This window comes from Pseudorasbora parva, chromosome 3 (assembly GCF_024679245.1).
Source record: "Pseudorasbora parva isolate DD20220531a chromosome 3, ASM2467924v1, whole genome shotgun sequence".
NCBI lineage: Eukaryota > Metazoa > Chordata > Actinopteri > Cypriniformes > Gobionidae > Pseudorasbora > Pseudorasbora parva.
In genome coordinates, this window is record NC_090174.1 from 31,860,301 (window position 1) to 31,885,895 (window position 25,595).

The 25,595-nt window shown below is 39.1% G+C and overlaps 1 protein-coding gene across 3 annotated transcripts in view; it reads right to left on the reverse strand.

Annotated features, from left to right (window-relative positions):
- bmp2k (BMP2 inducible kinase) overlaps positions 1-23,810 on the reverse strand; it is a 48,678-nt gene extending 24,868 nt beyond the window's left edge. For 2 of the 3 annotated variants that reach the window (XM_067438427.1, XM_067438426.1), the window contains exon 1: positions 22,862-23,809. In XM_067438427.1, the coding sequence (XP_067294528.1) occupies positions 22,862-23,006 (145 nt within the window). In that variant the 5' untranslated portion in view covers positions 23,007-23,809. Of the gene's footprint in view, positions 1-22,861 lie in introns of all 3 variants that reach the window. The other variant, XM_067438428.1, reaches the window with a different exon arrangement.
- Positions 23,811-25,595: the final 1,785 nt, after the last annotated feature.

Genomic DNA, 25,595 nt, shown 5'->3' on the forward strand with positions numbered 1-25,595 from the left:
ACAACTTATGTGCTAAATTCCAACTCTTCTGAAGACAAAACGTGTATCTTTGTATAGGGAAAATACAGGCAAGTTCCAGTAAAGGTCACAGAGATACTAAAACATAGAACCTGCACTAAACTGTAAACAACAATGAAGGTTAAAAAAAACTGATTCAATATGGAACAACAACAGCAGCTTGAATTAAAAGTGTGAGTGAATTTAAAATGTAGAAATGCACTACATCAAAATGTGGCCATTGTTTTTAATATCTAGCCAGTAGCCACCTTGCTTCAGTGGAACTCAATGAATGTGAGTATTGACCGCCTACACAGTGGTGAGGGGCTCTGAAGCAGCATGCAGCAGAGAGGGGCACCGTGCCTCCGCAACACTTCTCCCATCAGTTCCAGGGTGAATGAATCCTGGCAACGTATGACTGGTGAGCATTTTCTCATTAACAGCATGCTGAGTCACGGAGCGGTCTGCAGAAAGAGAGTGCCCTGACACAAAGGAGGACCCACAATGCCGCACTTGTTGCCTAACAAACTCATGCTTGTTTAGTCGCCCTGAACTGGAAAAGTAAAGAAAAACAGCTTTGAAGAGGAGATCTCAACACAGAAAGAAGTTTAAAGCCTACAAAATACTTCAAGTTGACATAAAAATGTAATTCGTTTATTTTGTAAATGAATCTTGAATATCTTATTGTGAAATATTTATCATCAAGCATATATATATGTATTTTTTTTTTTTGTTTTTTTTTTTTTTTGTCATAACGCCTAGTGAAGATACAGACCTCTCTAGTGACATATGCCGACCTTCAATAGTCCGCTTAAACACTTTCTTACACACTGCCGCACACTTGAGTCATTCATGATGCAACTTTTTGTTTTGAAGAAGAACAGAAGAAAAGCGCTTTCACTAGACTGCCTAATATCATTTATGCCGCGCAGCAATTTTCACTGGACTGCACTGCACATATCAGAAGATTATTACAGCTGTAATAATACAGCTATATAATAACACGTACAGCTGTTCCGTGTTCTGGCATGGAAAGTGATCACACTGCATGCGAAGGGCGCTCGAGCCCAACCGAACCACGTTCTGGCTCACCTCTTCCAAGCGGGCCAGGGCCGGCAAATCGAACCGTGCCAGGGCACGAAACGGAGCGCTCACACTCTTCAAACGAACCGGATTTTGGGGCTCAAACACACTCGGTCACGGTTCAGAATGCCTAGTGTGAGTACAACTCCGCCTTTGGTTAACAACTACACTTGTGTTGTTGTGTGACTGCGAGTATTTTCAGAAATCCCCCCCGTCACATGGTGGTGGACAGCCAATCACTGGTGCCTTAGGTCCTTACATGCAAGTACGCTATAGGCTCCCACAAACACAGCCACTTAATCATTTTTTTCGAGTTTTTTGTTCGATACCATAAAAGTATCGTCGTTTGGTGCCCAGCCCTACTTACAATCACCCTCATACTCGCCTCCAATCTGCAGTAAAAGGGCAAATGCTGGCCTCAGAGGTCACTATTGCTCGTGTCGCTGGAAATCGCCCACTCATTGAAATGAATGAGATTGTGTCGCTTTGTCGCTCATTTATTTATTTATATAGCACCTTACAGACTACCACTGTAGATCCAAAGTGCTGTACATTGCAGTAAAACAAGAAATCAACTATACAAGACAAAACACAAACATCCATGTACTGATGTACTAAATGGCAGAGAGTACAGATACGATAAGTGGTCCTTAAAAATATTTTGATTTATGGAAGATCTAACATCCAACCGCAGGTTATTCCACAATCTAGGACCAGCGACAGAGAAAGCACGATCACCTTTCATTTTTGACGTGCACAAGGTCAAGTTAAAAGAAACTTTTTTTGCTGATCTTAGACTCTTAGGGCTTAATAAGCTCCACTAAATATTCTGCCGCCATTACATGCAGTGCTTTAGATATATATTTCAAAGTTTTATAATGTAGCAGTATGCTAAAATGTATTAGTAGCCAACCTAAAGATGCTAATAAGGGAGTAACATGGTAATTTTTCCACCATTCATCAACCTTGCGGCAGCATTTTGTACAAGCTACAAGAGTGCAATGTGTGTTTGACACGTCCTCCTAACATAAAGTGCACTACAGTAGTCTAGACAGAAAAATATATATATATATATATGCATGGACTACTTTTTTCAGGTCGCTGACAGAGTATGGGTTTCAGTTTGACTATTGCTTTTAAATAAAAGAAGCAATTACAGACCACTGTCTTTATCTAAAGGGTTAGTTCTCCCAAATATAAAAATTCTGTCATAAATTACTTACCCTTATGTCGTTCGACGCCCGTAAGACCTCCGTTTATTTTATTATACACGAAGACATTTTTGTTGAAATCTGATGGCTCAGAAAGGCCTTTATTGACACCAATGTCATTTTCTCTTTCAAGACCCCTAAAAGGCACTAAAGACGTCATTACAAAGCCCATCTCACTACAGTGGCTCTACAATCACTTTATGAAGCAACGAGAATAGCTTATGTGCGCAAAAAAAACTAAAGAACGACTTATATAGTGATGGCGAATTTCAAAACACAGCATTCATGATCCGAATTCATGATTCGGATCGCGTGTCAAACAGCCAATCTGCTGAAATCACGTGACATTGGCGATCCGAATGCTGAATCGATAAACTGATTTATAACCATTCAAATCTTTGTTTTGAAATTGGCCCATGACTTAGACCTTAGTTTTTTTGCGTACATAAACTAATTCTCGTCACTTCATAAATTTATTGTAGAGACACTGTAGTGAGATGGGCATTGTAACGACGTCTTTAGCAGGGCTGCACGATATTGGAAAAAAAAATTACATTGCAATATTTTTTCCCCCAACAATATATATTGCAATATTGAGAGCCATCAATCCAGGCTAAAGTCAATAATTACCATTCCATGATATTAATATTTTCACTAATAAGCAAGCTTCATTACAAGTGACAAAAAGAAATGTTGGAAAGTATGTGCAAACATGAAGCTAAACCTCTAGTAGGTGGCAGCAGGTGACCGTCTTAATGAGTGAATCACTGAGTTGTTCATAATAATGTTAATGTTATATATATATATATATACATATATATATACATATACATATATATATATACATATAACAAATTTAAAACCACCCAGGCTTCCCCATGACCTTCGAAACCAAGTTGTAGTAATTCCCTTTTAGTGGCACTTAAAGAAAACTATTTAACTTTCAGAAAGCATTCTGCAGTGCTCAATGGAGGGACTGGGCAATGCTTTATAGCCCTATTACCTAGCACAATTGTTGACCCACATTCAGAGGTGTGTCCCAATTTGCATACTTAATATGCACTCCAAGTCATTTTCTTGTATAAATAGTGAGTAGTGTCGTTCACACAAAAAAAATCCAACAAGAAAAATGGCATTTTAAATTCCCGGTATTTATTCGAAAAAAGGAAGTGAGAAACGTTGAACACTTCATGCTATCAAACACTTGCAGCTTTCCTTACATAGCCAAAGGGGATAGGCTCTCCATCTCCAATTCCAGATTACAAAACCTAAACCCCATACACTAGATGGTTAAGTTCACACTTTAGTGCACAGTATATGTGCAGGTTCATGACAGTGTGTGCAGCAAAAAGGAGAGGCATGGCAGAGCCTTCTTGGCAAAACATGATGGGTATCTAATCCATTCTGTGCTCTACATCCAGAACTACAGATACAAAAATACTTAGCCAGAATGCTTCTAAAAAGACAACGGTCTGGCCCTCTCTACCAAATATCCCCTTTACATCCACCTTAAATTCCGCTACACAGCTTTGTGTGAAATCTCTAATTCTTCAATTTAAAAAAAATAGCCAAGGTCACCTCAGGAGGCTACACAAATGTAAAGAAAGAGCTTTAACCATTCCATGCATGTTCACAATGAGTTGCATATGCAGCATGAGATCCCGCAACAGTTCCACTAACCATGTGGAAGTACAAAGAATGAACAAACTTCACAGAATAGATATCTCAGACGCAGCTCAAAAAGTGTGTCATGGTTCACCATCATTGAGGAAGGAAAGCAGTTGCATGCAGCTGATGACTAATACAGACAAAGAACAGTTCAGTCTCAAACTAACATGCTTCACATCTTTAAGCCCAAGTGCTTCCAGAGGAGCAGAAATGCAGAAATGTGGACACAGTCACACACAATTGGTGTCTTCACCCCCAAAATGACAAGATTTACTCACCCCCATGTTGATCAAAACCTGTGTGACCTGTGTCACAACACACACAACACACAACACACAACACACAACACACACATTTTTTTTTTGGTATAAAACTCGTGGCTCCAATGTTGTTTTGGACACCACTGATTTTTACATGTACTAAAATAGTTTTTCCATGATCTAAAATATCTTCTTTTGTTTTGCATGTCATAACGTTTCGGAAAGACATGAGGTTGAGCACAATCACAATTTTGGGTGAACTACAGACCCATACACAGCTGTCTTTTGTGCAAGCAGGACAATGAAGTAAAAAAACAAAAAAACAAAAAAAAAACCTCACAGGCACTGATTGAAAATGTCTTGAATCACAAGACAAGACATGTTGTGTAAGCAAGCAGTTTTTTAAATGAGAAATTAGAAGTGTAGTCAGGTCATAAAACCATTGGATTATTACTGATATTGGTCAGGTGCTATTCTGACATACTTGTCACTAATTTCTTCCTGTGATCTAGAACGGTAGCAAGAGACACATCACTCTGTTAACCTAAGGGACACCATACATATAAAACATACAATGCAGCTGTCTCCTGCCTGAATAAAGGCGGCCTCGGATTCCTCACACGAGGGCTCATGGCAAGGAAAGTGTTGTAAGAAATACAAAATGTTGGAAGTTTCAGTGGCATTGAGGTCTGCTGATGGTGGCATATGATGTGGGCTCTTAAGTTCTTAAAAGTAAAACAATTTATTTTTCTAACTTTAGCTAGTGTGTAATGTTGCTGTTTGAGCATAAACAACATCTACAAAGTTATGATGTTCTAAGTTTAAAGCAAAGGGAGATATTTGCTTTTTTTTTTAAAAAAAAATTCTAAGAACTACAGCAAAACGGCCGGTAGGGACTACAGACAAGACCTGACATGACACTGACTGTTTCTTGTTTTCTAAAGTGTGTATTTGGTCTCTCAGGAGTGACTGAGGGTCTGGCCTAGAGATGTGTGATGTGTCACTAAACACCTGATAGCAACAAGGTGTCATGAATTTGGATTTTGGAGGTATTACATACCCCCAACATGCCAGGAGTCCAGAAACAGTGTTTTCTCACTTAGCCCAGCTTCCAGATATGAAATATGGATTTGTCTTTAATTTCATTTATTATATTTTATATTTTCTTTTACTGAAACACTAAAGGATCAAGATGAATATTGTATGTACTAATGTCTGTACCTTACTGAGAGAAAGCACGTTATCAGTATGTGACGCGAACATTTTTCACTACTGGTCTTGGGTCATTAAAGGGGGGGTGAAATGCTGTTTCGTGCATACTGAGCTTTTTACACTGTTAAAGACTTGGATTCCCATCCTAAACATAGACAAAGTTTCAAAAACTAATGTTGGACGTTTGATGGAGTATTTCTGTGTCAAAAATACTCCTTCCGGTTTCTCACAAGTTTCGGATAGTTTTTTTCGAGTATGGGTCTACTTGACATTAATAGAATGGAAGGTCCTTGTATGGGCCGTACGGGCTCTTCTCCCGGTAGGGTGCGTGCGCGCGTCACTAGAGCGAGAGAGGAAATGCACGCCTGTAAACAGTCTCAGCTGCATATCTAGTCGTCTGTGAACACTTAAGTCGCACGCCGCGCTCCACTTTATTCCTATGGGTGACGTCGAGCGACTTCAACGCTTCAGCACAGCATTCCGGGAAGGCAGCGCTGCATTTGAACCGATTTGAACGCAGAAATGACGGGAAGCTTCACAACATCGCTTCAGTCTCATCGCAAAGTGGATTTACACACCACTGCTGTCACAGGACTACACCAAATCATACCAAAGAAGTGTGTTTTTGACGGAGCGGTCCCAGCGATAAAGGTTCGGTCCTGCTTTGGAAGCAGCCGGTGAGTAAAACTGCTTCAAATGTCTGTGCTGTTGACTCGTCGCATGAGTAAACATGAGTAAACGACACGATCGCGTGCTTCGTCATTCAAATGCGCTAATGGTTACTCCATTGCTGTTCTATATATAATGTTACACTAGTCTGACGTCCAAAACCGTTTTGCTTGCTACTGCTAAGGTCTAGTCGCATACAATAGTCCATAAACCAAATCATGTCCTCCTAAACTGCTAGTAGAGACACACAAATGTTGACAGGCCCCTAAATACAGTACATACCACAGAGACGGACGTCCTGATGTTGCTGTTTCTTCTGTTCAATTTATTTCTGCCTCAGATTTGATTCTGGATCATTATCTGTATTAGCTGAGATCGATAGCCATGGGTTTCTCCACGCTTGAGGACGTCACCGCTTTGTTCGTGATTGTCATTCTTTAGCCCCGCCCACTCGATACGCCTCCAGCCGCTCGTTTTTTTCCGGAAAGACTCGGGAAAACAGCCTATTTTCTTTTATAAATATAATAAAACTAAAGACTTTTCGGAGATATGAAGGATGCAATACTACTCTATAGGTACTCAAGATTGACATGAGATTGACTGAAACTGAGTGTTTCACCCCCCCTTTAACTCTAACCCCTAACACTGTCAATCACTCCCTTTCACTGTGCTCCACTGTCACGTGACAGGGAGCTAACAAGCGGGCAACATGTAAAGAGCTGAAGAGAGGAGGATTTTTGAAATGACAAGGGAAAGAGAATTTTACTTGGCCGACTGGACAAGTAGCCTGATTAAAATGTCAATAACAAACAAACCAAAAAAAACGAAGAATCACCAAAATGCGAGAACGATTTCTGATTTTTAATGTTACAGACTGTAATGGTGCACTCACACCAGACGCGAATGAAGTGAATAAATTGCGTTATTCGTGCGTAGTTGGCCCCTTTGAGTTTACTTGCTTCATATGCGCGACATTCACCACACACTAGACGCGAATTCGCATCACGGGGAGGGGCTTCTGCCAGGCGGCTCGTCTCATTGAAAAATGGCTGACATGGTATCTTTTTAAAACATGGCTAATAAGCTCAATTTGCAGGTTTTAACTAGCTTGTAGTCTCAATAGGGTGAATTCAGGTATTGTATAGCACAAATTGAGTAAAGAGCGTTTTTTACAACTTACAAGATTGTCCGACCTCCTTACTCACTTTCTTCCAAGCAAGATCCTTTTCATTCCAGTTTCTATAAAGCAAGAAGATGTATGGTACAGCTCCAGGCCTCCATATATGATTTTCTCCTCATTGTTGTCACTACCAGAGCAAGCTCCTTAATAGGTTAACGTGCCGTGAATATCCGGCAAAGTTCAGATTTTTCAACTTGCGCGTTTCATTCGTCAAATGCTCAATACACTTCATACGTGCAGTGTCAATATAATATATAAACATTTTAGTTGTGATGCTCCTAAATTTTTGCTGATGCTCCTAACTTTTTGAATTTGGAAGCACCAGTGCTACAAAGTAAACAAGGTTAATTTCAAGTCATGCAAGACCTCCTGCCGGAAGCAAAATGGGGTCAAAGCGACCTTAGGAATATACCCTGGCCTTGGTCACAGCAAGATTTTAACCAGACCCAGGGCAAAGTCTATACAAGAAGGGTTGATCAAAAGAGCCTGCAGGTCCCCTATATTCATAAGAGTCAATATCTGATGGCAATGCCAGGTGAAAACACTTTGAATATTTGTATAAGGCAGCTCTGTTTGAGCTCTGTAGCTTTTTAAAAAATACAACAGCGGTATATTTGAGCATTTCTATCAAAAGGTATACCAGACTTTGAGATATATGCTCTGGTGAAGCTCAGGGACTTTAATTATATAGTTGGCAAGAAAATAAACAGGATGAAACTTACCAGAATGGAAATGAAGAAAAGAACAGGATGCTCAACAGGATGATGAACAGGATGAAACCCAACAGGATAAAAATAAAAAGCTAAACTTCCCATGGGCTGGTTTGAAAGTTAGTATGAGTGAGTGTATCTTTGAAATGTTGACTAGGGCTGAAACGATTAGCCGACATTGTCGACAATAAAAAAAAATTGTTGACAAATTTCTTTGTTGTTGAGTAGTCGTTTGATCTCACATGACCTAATGTAAGGGCCTGCAATATCGTGATTTGACGATAATGAAGCCCTTACAAATGCTATTGTAGTAGAAGAAGAAAAGCAAATTGTGGGAAAGTTTCACAAAACTTTGAACCAAAAATGTTGTCGTGTGCAATACATGCAAGGGGCAACTGTATTTTAACAGGAGCGCCACATGCATGTTGGAGCACTTAAAGATAAAACATCCCAGCACAAGAGGAGCTGGTGAGAGGAGAGTTTTACAGGTGAAGCTAACTAATTAGCGGAAAATATCTTTATTACAGAAGGCAATAATACTAATAATATTAATGATTAAAGTATAAATAATTATTACAGTAACGTGACTTATTTTGGATAGAATAAAGCTTGGTCGAGCTTAGGACTTATTGTAAAACTATTAGGTATTATAGTCTTATCACTTGCCTGTATTTAGTTCCATATGCATGACGACTTACAAAAGGAGATAGGATCAAGTCAGTTACTGTTTCATACTGTTAATTAAAAGGTGAATGAGAATCTGTCAGCTCAATTGTCATGTAAAAAAAAGATTGTAATTTTTATACTTGTAGTAATTGTTTGCAGATTCATATTTTAGCATTCTTTGTGTCCTGAAGTAAATGTCCCGTTTTTCTGTTTCAGTTCTAAGAGAAGCAGCACCTATTATTGATTACTTTTTTTGTCAGAGGAATTGCAGCTGAATTTTTTATTTAAAAAAAATTTCAGCTGGAAGAGAAAATAATATTTAAACAATGCATAGAAAGCATTTGTGTGTGATTTGAGTTGGACAGAAAGTTGGTTCAAAGTTCGATTTCAAAAAGCTAAAGTGATTTTCTTTTTTATATTATAATTAGAATACGTATACCTCAATGTCTTAACTAACTGAATAATCGTTCAAAACTTACAGATTAGTTGTCAATGGTGATGGAAACAATCGGTAATTAGTCGATTAATCGCTCTAATAATTGTTAGATTAAAGCTACACTGTGTGATATTTTCCCCCATCTAGTGGTGAAAAGGTATATGACCATCCAGTGAATAATAGTTTCTGTTCCTCTCAATTTCGATTTTGTTTCAACTCCTACGGTGGCCGATTTAGCGGCTTCCAGTTCGACCTCTTCGGTGAGTGTTGCTTCAAGTGATGAGGTTACTTTTGAAAACTATTATAATTTGCAGTTATTTAATTTGCCAAATGGTCTATGATCAAATTAATCTATGTAAAATGAATAATAGTTTTACGTTTTCATTATTTTTTTACCATTTCATTGCTAACATCAGCTATCAGGTTCCCAGACGAATGCAAGCTAATCTTAGTAAAGTAACTTTTATCAGTGCTATCGTTATTCTGTATATTGTACGACATCACTAGCGTAAGGCAAACAAATTATAATGCAATTAAAATATTAATCTCATGTTATCCGTCATAGAACATGGATTTATGTTACAAGGTAAACAATACTTTTTCATCATTGACGCGAGAGAAACTATCCTAGACGTCGTTCTAGTGTTATGCACAGCACACCATGATATAATTAACGTTAGCCAAGCAACAATAAAACTTCCAATATACACAAATAGGCTGAATTAATATTACCTGTCGAGAAGAAAGCAGGCAACGTCGGCGTCCTTTTTAAAATCTTGGAAAGGCCACTCCAATATTTACTTTTGTCTTGTTGATTTGCCTGTTGCGTTGCCGTCTTAATTCTCTTTTCCGCTTCCTTGGCGACTCTGGCAAATATCCTCGAGAATAAGAGTGATCCTCCATCATCATATAGCAGCCTCAAGCAATCCCCCTCTTCACATTCGACACAGTGCCATAGAGTGTTAAAACGCGAAAAGCGAAGCTTGAATTTACGGGTATGTCACACTTTGGCAAATGTACTTTCAAGATGGAGGAGCAACATGGCGATGCCATCCGAACCCTCACCCGTATGTATTTTCAATGGCATATTATAAAATTACGAGAATACTTTATTACTTGAAAGAAGTAAATATACATTAATGAGCACATGTATTTTTGAAAGAACTAATTGATTTTAGCTAGGAATAAACTAAAAAAGTTACAGTGTAGCTTTAATCGATTATTAAAATAATCATTTGTTGCAGCCCTAATGTTGACTATTATATTGTGTAGATATCTGTTTTATCGAACAGCATGACAGCATTTTATCTCTACATGCCATCCTCTCAGAATAATTTAGAAGATTCACAAATCTGGAGGAATGAAAAGTACCCTAGCAAATGGCATTGTCCACAGGGATGTTCCAGCAGATCTAGCCCAAGTTTACACCTTCTCCTTTTTAGTAATGGAGCCAGAAATGGAATCCCCCCACCAGCAGCCTGATGTGCTGACGTTCACAAATGTTGATTCTGCTGTGTATAAGAGGGCAAACAGAGGACATTTGAACAGAGGACTGTTCTGGGTCATTCCTAGAGCTCTGAAAAAATACTGATGAGTCCAAATTAGAGCTGGGCAATAAAACTTTAAAATGTGATATAGATATTTATATTCATGCACTGGTCTGAAATGCTTTAAAAAAAATTTTTGTTTTTTTTGTTTTTTTCAACTAGATGAGCCATCATTTATAATCAAACAGCCACTGAAACAAAGCAGATTCTAAATGTTTGCTCAGAGCTAATAAAAAATATTATATTTGTTCAAGCTTTTGAAGTACATAAATTCTCACAAATGAACTTTACATGTCTGTCAAATTTTTTCCCCTTTTCACAACTCCCAGACATTTTACAGGTTATTTTATCAAAGGAAGCGTTCATAAACATCAATGGCCCACATGCACACAAATATCTAGGGATGTTAACGGTGTGCTCGCACTCACAGCCGCATTGTAAACGGTTCGGCTCAAAATCAGAGACACGTATGACTGATCGGCCAATCATCAATCAGGCCTATAATGCAGAAAATCAGCCAATTTCGATCCCTGACCGATCTATCGGTGCAAGGCTATTTTTTTTTTTTTACTTAACCTGTTAGCGATGTCTTCATTTATTATATTTTTAAAAAAACCTGTAATAAAAACAAATTATTACAGTTTGTCATTTAAATGTTTAAATTTCACCAACAAAATTGAGTAGAAGCAATTCTGTTAAGTTAATATAAAAACTGCATCATTACCTCTATTTAAATGTTTGTCAATTCTAGCTTTTTGGATGTTGATTCATAAATATGTTTGATTGAATGATTAATTATAATAATTTTTAGTTTTTAGCCAAGTGTATCCTGAATTCTACATTTCAGTGCATCCCTACTATAGCAGCTACTTTGTCCTTGATCAACGCCGCTGAAAGACTAAGGCAGTTACTATATGCATTTGTGACACTTAAATAAAATATCAGTGAGGCAAAGTGACTTTTTATGGCTTTTCTTTATTTCACAGACTGATTTCTTGATGGTGTGTTGTGGTCAACAAAGAATACAACGTACCTGCTCACCCCCTCTCCCTATCTCAATCAATGAACAGGTGACTGATATTCCCATTCCTACCTAATCACCGTGATCATGCAAGAAAAAAAATCCCCCAACCCTTTCATGTCTACTACACCTACAAATATCTGTTAAAAGAACACTGCCTAATCATTTCCCCTTAAGTCCTCCAAGTTACACCACAATGATGCTCACAAATTTATCTCTGGTACAGGCTGACCCTCTAAAAATAGAGACAAGTCTGCTTTTGGAGAGAAGCTTAGAGATTCCACACTTTGCAACAACCTCTTTGATGGCAAGTTGGCAACATGGGGTTGACTTGACTTCTTTGGGACATTATATATGGTCTTCTTTTTCTTTCTCACAGACTTGAGCTCAAGTCCGAACTCAACTATTTATTTTTAAAACGCAGCAGGTATGAAATTCTAAATTTACTTTGTCATTAAAAAGTAAAGTAAATGTTTTTTTCTATAAATTAAAGTGAAAATATATAAAAAATGTAATCAGTCAGTCAATCTTTCTTCCTTTTCCTCCAGCATGTCACAGCAGACCTTCACAATAATGACATTAATTAACAAGTACACACATAAAAGTAACGCACAACACAAGCATCCAATATTTTTAAAACCACTTCATATGTGGAAATATTGCCATAGAACATACCAGAAAAAAAGGAATAATTGCATGATGATTAATAACATTTGAAGTGCATGCTATTAGCAGTTTCATTCATGATACGACACTTGTTTGCTTCAACTCCAAATCAATATATATCACATGTAAAAGACATTAATATAAGTCTCACTCTGCCGTCCGGTCCTAACAATCTGCATTCTGCATTGTTTGGGGACAACAAGTGGATCTGGTCAGATGCCAGACAAAACAGTTGCCAAAGACCATTCACCACATGCAACCAGCAACATACTGATTTAGACAAAGGGATTAGAGCCAAATCACAGTTAGATAATCTTAGAGTACTAGTGTTTTGACAGAGAATTGCTTAAGGAACTCTTTTGAGCCAACACACCGTGTGTGATGCCAACCCCACTCTGGCTCACAAAGCTTGAGTGACCTATTTTCTCAGAGCAGTGTAAGAAATGTGTGTGAGGTACAGCTGAAATATTAAAAGACAGAAATGGGTCCTCACAGAAGCGTGAGGAAAACCTGACTATCATATCTTTGTAATCTCTCACAAGAGCCACTGCCAGAATCAGCTTAGGTAAATGCAGCCAGACCACACAGAAGTTGATCATTTTTAGATTAATAAAATTAAGCAAAGGGCGATCAGATAAAGAGGCCCCGCTACTGGTTTCAAATATACACCTCGGCAGTTTTCTTTGCATGGCTGTTTTAATTCACATGCTGCCACTGGAGGACTGTGCTAAATTTTGTCATATGAAGATGACATAGATATTACAAAGAGGAGATGACACACCAAAGATAAACCATAACATAACATATTCAGCAGTTGAAATAAACAGTAAGCAACCAGTAAAGACAAACAGAACAGAACAGGGATGAGGCATGCAAAGAGGTGATTTTACAATCAAGTGCTGAATTAAGTTAATTTAAAGGCATTTTCTAGAAGTAAATATTTTTTTCACTATAAAGACTGTTGCAATAGACTAGGCCTGCTGCAGAAGTTGGTGTTACTAATGTACTAATGTGACAGTATACTTGGCCATTTAGTTCAGTTGGACAACGGACGCTACAATTAATTAAAGTGTCTGCTCTTTCAGCTCTAAAGTTTTCAGCTTTGAAACTTAAATGATTTTTCTATATTACCATGAACTGATTAAATTGAAAGTTTCTTAGAGAGACAGCATTGTCTAGATAACGCAAGATGCTAGTACAGTAACAATAAGACCATACAAAACTAAATAGTGTGTCTAATTACAAAGGGTAATAAAACTGTAGATACTTTGCTTAGATCGTTCACTCGATCCTTCTAGCAAACTTCACCTTTTCCACCATATAAGTTAAAACGACAGTCACTTGACAAGGCTATTCATTTTTTAAAAATATAAGTTATATATTTATAGAACTGAAGTATGGTGTTTCCTATGTTTTTGCCTATTTGTATTTCAGATTAGGCTACATCACAGTCACTGTGTAGCCTACATTGTGACTAACGTTATATAAACATGCAATATCGTTGACGAAAAAAGGCAAGTCTAAAATGTAAGCTGAAGGACACTAAGCAGAACATCTCAAATGGAGATGGTCGTTAAACACCTCAGATGTAAAGTTATTCACTGTCAAAGTGACTAAAAAATTAATGGGAGTCAATGGGATGCTAACAGCAGGTAATGGCTTGGTTAGCAATGGCCGCCCCTATGGGTGGAACGCTTTCCGAGTGCTAGATTACCCCCTTGATGATACCCCAGATAGTCATGCAGTGTGAAAAAAGCAGTGACCCGACGAGTTTGAAAATCGTGCAGTCTGAACTAGGCTTTACTTAAATGCTTAATACATTACAATTTAACTTAACTAATTAAATCTTAATTTGAACAAAAATGTTGAATGATTATTAGTCGACTTAAGCCCTATTCGGACTGGATTAGATTAACATGGGGACATGGGGGTAAAGTATTTATTACCAGAGGTTCTCTGTGATTTTAGTCCCGTCCGAATGTGCCATCTCGGTAATCATTACGGACAATGTCAGTAAAGATTACCAAGACTTTTACCTTCTGTAAAAAGGTCCGGAAAAATGACTTGGGGTAATACTAATCCCATTCGAATAGACCTGCTGTAAAAATGTGAGGTAAAATTCCATCATTTCCTTTTTAAAAGTTTTTTTAAAAAACGTATTTTGCGAGCATGGCGGTGCTTGAAACATTCGGTTGCGTTGTAGGTGGAGGGACAACTCTGTGGCAAACCTCCAGTATTTTCCGCATATCATTTAAAACAAAAAGAAGATCAAAAGCACTTATTAGAGGCCCAACACTTATTTTAGCTCTAGGAAAGTGTCTATTACCAACACAATCCACTCAGAATCGTTAGACTGGATCAAACGGTTTAATTAAACAAACATTATATTGTAGACGGAGTTCAGACTGGCGCTCATGTGTGTTTGCTCACGTGATAACAGCAACGTCATACGCACATGACGACACGGAGGATACCGTGGTGTGTAAAGGGAGTTACTCCTCCCACTTCTGCTAGTTTTACTGAGATGTCTTATCCCGTGCGAATTGACCATTAATATTACAGACGTCCTGAGGTAAAATGACTTTACCCCGACGTCCCCATGTTAATCTAATCCCATCCGAATAGGGCTTAAGGGTGTACTCACACTAGGTGCTCTTAACCGTGCCTGAGCGCATTTGAGCCCCGGTTCGTTTGACAAGTGTGTGTGCTCCGCTTCGTTCCCAGGTGCGGTTCCTTTGGCCAGCCCTGGCTCGTTTGGAAGAGGTGTGCCAGAGCGCGGATCGGTTGGGCTCGGGCATGCTTTGCATGCAGTGAGATCATTAACCGCGTCAGAGCATGGATCCACTGTGCACTACAGTCATCATTATGACAACAAACACCAAACTATAACTATTTGGATACACTTTTCGATTAAATCAATTTAATCAAGTATATTTACGTTTATAACGGTCCTGGTTCGAACCTTATTGATGAACATGAATTGTAGTTTGCGAGTAAAGTTGTGAATTCCTTTATCAAATTCAGATGCCTCTGTAAATAATCATCTGGTACGTGCAGTGCAGTCAAGTGAAAAATCGCGGCGCAACATAAATTATAAATCGATTACGTAGACTATTAGCGAAAGCGCTTTTCTTCCGGTCTTCAAAACAAAAAGTTGCATCGTGAATGATGCAAGCGGGCTCTGACAAGGTGCAATGTGCGTGCAGGCCAGTATGGCAGTGGGGAGGGGGGACAATCACGCTCGGCACGGTACAAGGCAACCGTGCCTAGTGTTAGTACACCCTAACTAGTCTAAAACTAAAACAATGCAGGTGACTAAAATAACACAGCATTTTAGTCAAAACACTGACTAAAACTTATACAAATTTGCTGTCAAACTTAAAGGGGGGGTGAAATGCTGTTTCATGCATACTGAGCTTTTTACACTGTTAAAGACTTGGATTCCCATCCTAAACATAGTCAAAGTTTCAAAAACTAATGTTGGACGTTTGATGGAGTATTTCTGTGTTAAAAATACTCCTTCCGGTTTCTCACAAGTTTCGGCGAGTTTTTTTCGAGTATGGGTCTACTTGACGTTAAATAGATCGGAAGGTCCTTGTATGGGCCGTATGGGCTCTTCTCCCGGTAGGGTGCGCACGCGCGTGACTAGAGGGAGAGAGAGGAAATGCACGCCGTAAACAGTCTCTCAGGTGCAGATCCAGTCGTCCGTGAACACTTATGACGCGCCGCGCTCCACTTTATTCCTATGGTTGACGTCGAGCGACTTCAACGCTTCAGCACAGCATTCCGGGAAGGCAGCGCTGCATTTGAACCGATTTGAACGCAGAAATGACGGGAAGCTTCAAGGCATCGCTTCAGTCGCGTCGCAAAGTGGATTTCCACGGTCACTGCTGTCACAGGACTTCACCAAATCATACCAAAGAAGTGTGTTTTTGACAGAGCGGTCCTGCTTTGGAAGCAGCCGGTGAGTAAATCAACTTCAAATGTCTCTGCTATTGGCTACCGTCGCATGAGTAAACATCAGTAAACGATACGATCGCGTGCTTCGTCATTCAAATGCGCTAACGGTTACTCCATTGTTGTTCTGTATAACGTTACACTATTCTGACTCTGACGTGCAAAACCGTTTTGCTTGCTACCTCTAAGGTCTAGTCACATACAATAGTCCATAAACCGAATCATGTCCTCATAAACTGCGCGTAAAGACACACAGAGGCCCCTAAATACAGTACATACCACAGAGACGGACATCCTGATGTTGCCGTTTCTCCTGTTCAATTTATTTCAGCCTCAGATTTGATTGTGGATCATTATCTGTATTAGCTGAGATAGATGGGTTTCTCCACGCTTGAGGACATCACCGCTTTGTGCACATTCGTCATTCTTTAGCTCCGCCCACACGATACGCCTCCAGGCGCTCGGTTTTTTCCGGAAAGACTCGGTACAGCCCATATTTCTTTTATAAATATGATAAAACTAAAGACTTTTCGGAGATATGAAGGATGCAATACTACTCTATAGGTACTCAAGATTGACATGAGATTGACTGAAACTGAGTGTTTCACCCCCCCTTTAACACTGTTTAGCTATGATGTCTTGTGCAAAGAATGAAACTCAAAGGGCTTCGCTCAAGCAGCATGGCAAAAAGATCAAAAGATACCAGTTTGGCAAATCTATAAAACCAATGAGAAAGTTCATAGTTATGATTATTTCACTTGTGCACGTGACAAGGGAAACAAGGCCAGAAAAGTAAAACTGACAGTGACTGTTTAGACCTGTATTGATACTGAAAGATTCCCATGTGACAAAACACACATTCGATGCTGGGAGGACATCTTTCCAATAACTAACCACAATAGAGGCCATTCCATCAACATAATTGTGTCAAAGAGACCAAAGCTGAGGTAACTGGGTGACCTCTCCTTCACACATAGCCAGCACATGCTCAGTGAGCTCTGTACACGACTCATTCAAGGTTAGTCCAGTAACGCTCTTATCGAAAAGTGCAGTAAAATGTTACAGCACCTTACATTAGGAACCGCTCTCTACCGGTTTGGTGTCAAATGACAGGTTCAAAGTTCAAAGACCAAAGCAGATTCAGCCAGACACATATTGAAGAAGTGAAACGGGAAAAAATACTGAAGTCACGAGTGGTTTGTTAACAAAAAAAGCAGTCCTTACAGGGTTTGTTGACAGAAAGTTCAGCAGGTGGCCGTCCATTAAGAGACCACACAAAGCTTATTGATGTATTTTGCATTTAAAGGTGCCGTAGAATTAAAAATTGCATTAATCTTCCCATATTGAAATAATAAGAGTTCAGTACATGGATATCACATACTGTGAGTCTCAAACACTATTGCCTCATACTTCTTACGTAAATCTAGTGCATGAAAAACAGCACAGAAAAATAAGTGATTTTCAACATAACACCAACTGTGGCGCAATCACGGAGATCATGCATGCCCCCAACATTTGCAGTCCAAACATGTTCATTATAGGCGGAACTGCAGCAGAATCATCGGGATCTGCAGGTAAACAAGCGTCACGTGAGGATAGCGAAAATGGCAGCTCTCATGGACACAAATGTCATGTTCCAGCAGTGGTGGTTCTACATTGAATTACACCCTGGTTGAGACCCCTTTCGACGTGTTTAAAGGGCAACTAAACCCCTGTTCACAGCCTAACACCGCCCACTAGCAATATTTGAAAAATGCTGCAAAAGTGGGCAGAGCCCAGAGGAGACAGAGGGGACGAGACGAGGGCGGGGCGTGCACCTGAGACCCAAAGTGACAACTGTGACAACAGCTGTCAGACTCGCAAAGATGGATAGTGACTGGAGTGAGGACAGTAGCTTTGCAACAGAGCGGTCATCTAAAGTAGGACTTTTCTTCACCACTGGAGGAGGGTGAAATGTCTGTTGACACAGAGCCTTATCAATCGAGCCGCTGGCTCAAACTGCTTTAACTCCCGATGCCGACGATGCTCCTTCATTCATTCATGCTAGCGAAGCAGCAGCGTAAGAGAGAATGAGACCACTAACTAATCTATGAACATTGAACAGCTATACCCTTATACTGAATGTCACTAAAAAAGCGCAGGACCAATAAGTTCAAACCTAATAGCCTATTACCCCAGATTTCCTCAAATAAAAGTTAGACTACATACGGCAGCAGTCTAGCACGTTACGGATTTGTTGTTTGTTACCACGGCAACCGTTTGCGTGTCAGGGGTTGTCTGAAAGCGTCTGAAGTATGAAAATTATCTGTAGACATGACGGGCGGCAAAAATATCAAAAGAAAAGCTAAACATGTACTTACAACTGCATTATTTATCTGTATGTTCTTCATTTAGATGTTGAAAGCAACTGACGAGAAAGTTTCATTCATAATGTTTCTACTTCATGTAACATGAGCGCTCATACTGGACTGAAGCCGTTCTCATCATGTGATCAAGGGAAAATATTTCTTAGGGCGTGGTGAGCTCATGCCAAGGACGTGGTAGTGAGCCGTTGGAAGTACCATCCTACCTCACGAAGCACCACAAAGTCCAATAGGAAAATTCGACTGCAGTAGCCACTGTTCAACCTTAAGAGGGCAGCACTAAGACGTTTTTACCATAGACCGTAAAAAAATATGGACGACTCGACATCATCCGTTTCCGCTTGGCAGATTTGAAGCTTTCAGGCGGCCTTGCACCGCGCGGACATCTTGGGACTGAGTCTGCGTAGTAGAGCGCAGGAAGTAGAGCAGGAAGTACAGCTGAGATATCAAAAGCCCGCCCACACTCTCGCAGATGCAGAACAATTAATTATGTTGGCGTGAAATAAACAGTTATGGAAATGTAGAAATTAAAGCTAAAGCTCCAATCTGCTCCCAAAAATTTCGAAAAAAGTCCGTTAGTGCCTCAGTGACAACTTCACTCAGAGAAGCCGTCAGTCTCAGCTGTCAATCATGACGTCACACCCCCCGTTTTTATAGCATCAAATAACTAACTCAAAGTAAACTTATTTTTAAATCGAACACCTAAAATGAAATCATTGTGATGATAACTGCCTTCAGTGACATAAACTAACTTTGGGGGAACAATTTTGAAGTGTAATTTTATTATTTAGTTTGCCTCGCGTCCATTAGAAAACGCAGAGGGGCGGCTATACTGGGACCGGTCACCGGGGGGCGATCGAGGCGCGAAAGCTTCAGTAAATGAGAGGGAGACTGCAGGCTTGGTTTTTACACCATATTTTATAGAATTAAAACACTTAATACCAAAATGTCAAAACATTTCCTCTAATCAATAAACAGCATTAATTAAGCCCCAGTCTTGCAGATCTAAACTTTTTTAACTAAAAAAAGTTGGTTTATGGTTTAGTTACCCTTTAACAAAAGTTAACAGGGCGGCAATTTTCCAATACCCCACACAGTGAAATTATAGATAGTAGAAAACCGTTTCGCAGCAGAGGTTTTGTTTTTGTTTTTTAACTTCTTGTGTCGTGTATAAACCATATAAGTTAAAATGATAGTCATTTGAAAAGGCTTCTATATATTTTGTAAAAATACATTTACATTTTTGAGAACTGAAGTATGATGTTTTTGCATGCTTGTATTTCAGCGTACATCACAGTCACTGCGTAGCCTACATTGTGACTAACATTATATAAACATGCAAAATCATTGACGAAAAAAGACAAGTCTAAAAACTTGAACAAAAACCACTGGTTTTGGTTGTGTCTAGGGGAAAGAAGAGCGTTTGTGCTTGTGGTTGCCAGATTTCAGTCATTTAAATCCCCAATCAGAGCTTTTCTGTGAAAAGAACATGCATACTATCCGGTGTTTTACCTAGACATGTGCAATCTGGCAACCATATCGCTCTTGTGTGGATGATCTGAAAACACCAATAAACAAGTAGGCTGCATTTTATCAATCTCCATTTGAGATGTTCTGCTTAAAGTGGCGTTCAGTCAGTCGGTGTTCTGTCAGGACGGTCAGGACTGACGAGCCGCTTCACTGAACAACTGAAAAGCTGACTGCAGTGAGCTGCTGAAATACGCCAATCAGAGCAGGGCTCAACATTAATATTCATGACTCTTCCAAATAAGGCAAAAACAGAGCATTACATCCTAGGGACAATTTATAGGGTTGTAATGGACCTGTAAAACTGTATCTGGACAATTTTTGCCCCTAAACAAGCCCCATATATTTAACAATTTAACATTGTTTCAACTCATTCTAGGGCACCTTTAATACATGAAAAACAATTTATTCTGACAATTTTCAGACACAAAATAATTGTATTCTGTCCCAACAGGTGAAGAATCAGCTGTTTTACAGCACAACAGCACTGTTCAAGCCTCATAAAAAAAATCTCATTAGTTTACAATCACATGGACAGGCTCTTTGAGAATAATAATTATAATCTGCAAAACTTGAAATGGCTTAGTGATTTACTGCAGAGAGCAAGTACTAAACACAATCAAATAGTAGTGTCACTGTCTCTTGATGATGGATGTGGTCAAGAAGCTGTCAGTGATCAAAATATTGATTTTGAAGACGTTGAAAATGAGTTTGGAGAATATGCTCGAGATCGCGAATATGAGGCAGATGCTGAATATACTGGTAAACGAACTCTGACGAGGACTGATGATGATGGTATTAAACATCTGCTCAAACTGAATCCTTCCAAGCTCCAAAAGGTAACGAAATAGGTTTTATATTCTTCTGTAAGTGTTACTCTAACATCAGGAGTTTTATATATTATTGCGACAGGTACAGGTCTGCCCATGTTAAATATAGATCCGGGTCGCTAACGACCCGAATATGTAAGAATGTTTGGCGAAACAGTCATGCATTTAAGGGTTAAATCACATTATATTAAACAAACACGTTCAGTTTTTAATTTTAGTGTCTGTTCTCTAACTGAACTGATTTCATGAAAATGAACGAGGTGGGAAAGTGATCCAGTGATTTAGTAGCGGTGGCTTTGGGAGTGGCCTCGTAGGGCAGCAAAACATTCTGGGAATTGTTGTCTTTCATCCCCATGAGACAAAATACATTTCCTGTATTTTCTCAGTCTAGAAAGCACTAATTAAAAAAATAATTTCACATTTCTGCTACATTAATGACCCAGTTTAAATACAGATTCATCTTCCAAGCGCTGAAGTACCGTACTCCTTTAATGCTAATCACTGAATTAACACTTTAATCAACGGAACAATCGTTTTTACGTAAGAACATTGCAGCCGGAGCTACTTCTCTCTGTTTATGTCTATGGCAAATCACGCAGAGACTGTGCTCCTCCTCCGCGGTTCCTATCAGACTGGTCTGAAATAGTCCCAATATAAACACTTATTACCATCATGATTCGGGGTAAGACAAAAACACGGTTTGGAAAATAGATTCATGTTGTACACTTATTATATTTTTTATAAATCTTGAAAACATAAAAAAAAAAGTTACGGACAGCAGCTATAAATGTGTATTAAAAAAAGTGATAAAACCATTTGATAACATGATACCACATTAAATAAAACAATCCAATGTGAAAGTAAGAATAAAATCACTTCAAGCTCAACAGCTGTTCAAAACTAACTAAGAGTTGTTTGTAAGGGTGAACTTTTGCACTAATGGCAAATTATATAATTGTGTCCAGTCAGCGCGTTCAAGGCTGCCAGCTCACAGAACTGACAACATCTACATGGGAAACTAACACCATATCACTTGTTTTACAGCCAGATTATATGACAGAACTGTGAGAATGATTAAGTATTTTAGATGACGCTTAGCAAAACACTAAAACAGACTAACCACTAAGATATACTGAACTTAACAGATGAACATGCCATTCAGTAATGTGCAAGAAGACAAGAGAGCCTTCATACAATGTTTATAACTGTCCATAAAGAGATTATCAAGACACCAAACTACTTAAATCTCTGAGGTGAGAAAAAATTAACTCTAAACAGCCGTGCTCTGTAGAGGGAGAGTAAAATGACAGCCGTGATCAAATTAGTTTTACTATCTCATGCTCAATATCTTTTTGTGCCATGGCTAAGTGTAGTAATGTTTTGGCAATAAAACAATTGAACGTTTGTGACTGTGCTTTCACTAAACTCTTGTGCTTAAAGTTTAACAAGGACGTGATGAAAGACACCAGCTATTTCTTCTTTTTTGTTTGGTTTGCAGTAACAAACATTAGGTCGAGATTTGGGTCAGCCCAGACCTCCTGATCCAAAACCATGTGATCAGTAACAGTGGCACAGCCAAGAAATGACATTAGATTATATGGAATCATCATCACACGGTCAATTTATGGGAAGGACAAGCACCAAGCAAGTTCCCCTTTTCATGACAAGGAGCTACATTGCTGTTCTAAAGCGTTGATATGGCGAGCTGCAACCTGCAGTTAAACAGCCAGTTCATCCTTTCTGAACTGCCTATTGCTCTATAAAACAGATGTATGTGGGGTTTGGGAGGGCTCTTATACATTCCAACAGTAGGTTTTGCCATTTCATTTTTATTGGCCTAAACGAATGCATCCATTACCTTCAGCGATCAGCTCCTCCACCGTCACTTGGTATCGACCGACAGCAAACACCTTCCCGATGTAGTTGCTGCTTCCAGTACCAGATCCAGACCCACCCCCGAGACCTCCGCTCTCTGACTTCGGCATACGCGAAAACTTCTTCATTCTTGCCTCTTGTGTTCCCGTCTTCCCCAAACGGACAGTTCCAAACAAACCAAAGACGATTAAAACGCCAATCTGCTCATCTCCGCTCTTTTGTCCAGCATGCTGAGAGATCTGCTCTCCCGAGATGCGCCAGGCACTTCAGTGCCCGAGGGACGCAGAAAGGCGTAGCTGAATGCTTCCTTATTTCCCCCAAAGCCCGATGAAGAAACTGCATAGAAGAAACCCGTCAGTGCAAGCGTTTCGTCGTTAATGAGTAACAACTGCACGAGTGATAACGTCCACGCTGCTGTATTTTCAGGCCGACTCCAGTTTCGACTGGCTAGCGAGCCTGTGCGGGAGCTGAAGAGACCATTCGCCTCGCTAGCTGGCTAACAACGGCGATACGCTCTGTTTAGCCAAAGCATGCTTTTGTTTTCAGCCGAAAGCTGAAGTTGGTTGAAGTCCAGGTTATTTGAAACCAACGTGAACAACATATAGGCAGAAAGTGGGTGTGTTGGGCGGAAGCTACGCTAGCGAAACTCTTAAACGATGACTGCTGCCACTTCCCCTTTGGGTAGTTTAGTTAGCCAGCTCGCTAGCTGATTGGCTTCCTCTGTCTATCTGCTTGAAGAGGACACCGTGTTATCATAGTAAAAAGTACTAACACAAAATAATCCTGAAATCCTCCTAGCGGCCGAACGGTTTTGGTGTCGTGAGCAGCGTCTGTTATTTTTTTAACGACAGAGCGGTCCCTCGTGCTCTGGAAGTCCCCCGTCACACTGATAAAGTTCGAACTCTCGTGACTCGCCGGAGAATTAGTGGGAGGTTTGTTATTACCCAATCCGACTGTCTGACAACCTAACTTTGTTTTGTCTGATTTTTTCCTATTGTCATGATTGGTGTGAGCGTGACGCGTCCTGTAGATGCTCTTCTCTGATGGGATGGCGCGGATGACTGTCTCTGCCTGCGTTTATTTTTTTTATTTTATTTTTAAGTCAGTTTGCTTGATAAAGATCTTAACACAATAGTCAGTTGAAAGATGTGAATGGATTGTTTGGGAGTGTGAGGTGCTCAAATAGCCTAGTGAAACTGGCACATTTCACGAATACTAATCTAATGTTTTGTTGTTGTGAGAATTATTGAATAATCTATAATCTAACATTAAAATTAACCTGACTTGATAAGAAGCTTACCCTTAAAATAGATAGGCTATTAAATATCACATTTTTAATTTATGGTAAATATGGCATTATAACTACAAACCATTTGGTCCTAAAATAATCCTGCCACTAGCCTACACTCTAAAAACTGCTGGGTTAAAATCAACCCAAATTGGGTTGTTTTGGCAACCCAGCGCTGGGTCAAAAAGGGACGTACCCAGCGCTGGGTTGTTTTAACCCAACTAGTTGGGTTAAATGTTTAACCCAGCATGCTGGGTTGTTATTTTAACCCAATTATGGGTTAAAAATTACTACACTGCTGGGTTGATGTAACCCAAAATGGGTTGGAAGTTTAAACTAGAAATTCTAGTAATTAAAATGACTAAAATAACATCTACAGCAATACAGACTTCAGTAATAAAAATATAAAATTTTATTTTTGTTTTATCAAGTAAAATTGTCCATTTGTGAATACATTTTTAAAAAAAATTCCCATCACTCCCTACCCATTGACAAAAATCAATGAGACTTGAAATAACTTGAAGAAAATATGAAGTGAAATCTAACATTTCATTTACATCAACATCTTGCACACAAGATATCATGTGATCGAAATACTCAGAATCAATTGTAATGTTATTGTACTGTAGAAGAAAAGTACAAGTAATTAGAAATAGTAAAAGAGAAAAGATCTCAAACAGTACAAAAACTGTCATCAAGAGTCAGAAAAATGAACCGTTTGAAGAAAATTTGAAATCTTAAAGCATTTACATCAACATCTTGAGCATACATCATGTGAGTGAAATACTCAGTAATCAATTGTAGTGTAATTGTAGTGTAGAAGAAAAGTACAAGTATTTAGAAGTAGTAAATATAAAAAGAACAGCAAAGAGGAAAGGTCTCAGACAGTACAAAAACTGTCAAAAATTAGTCAGAAAAATGAACCTTTTAAAGAAGATTTGAAATCTCAAATTTACATCAACATTTTGAGCATACATCATGTGAGTGAAATACTCAGTAATCCATTGTAGTGTAATTGTACTGTAGAAGAAAAGTACACATATTTAAAAGTAGTAGTAAATATAAGAAGAACAACAAAGAGGAAAGGTCTCAGACAGTAATACAAATGAGTCAGAAAAATTAACTTTTTGAAGAACATGAATGTGAATTTGAAATCTTAAAACATTTCAAAGCATTTACATCAACATCTTGAGCATAACATCATGTGACAATTACTGTTTGTCAGCAAAAATGAAGGCTCGCAAAACTCTATTAGTTGGGGTTTCATCCCTGGAAAGTCCATAAACTAGTTTGTAAAAACTGTTACACTGTGGAAGACTGTTTCGGGTAGTCTATGTCAAATACATAGAATGCCTTAAAGCAAACATCAACTGCAGCAAGCAATGTATTTTGCTCGAGTGTTGATAATTGCAAAGGTTTGAGGCCATTG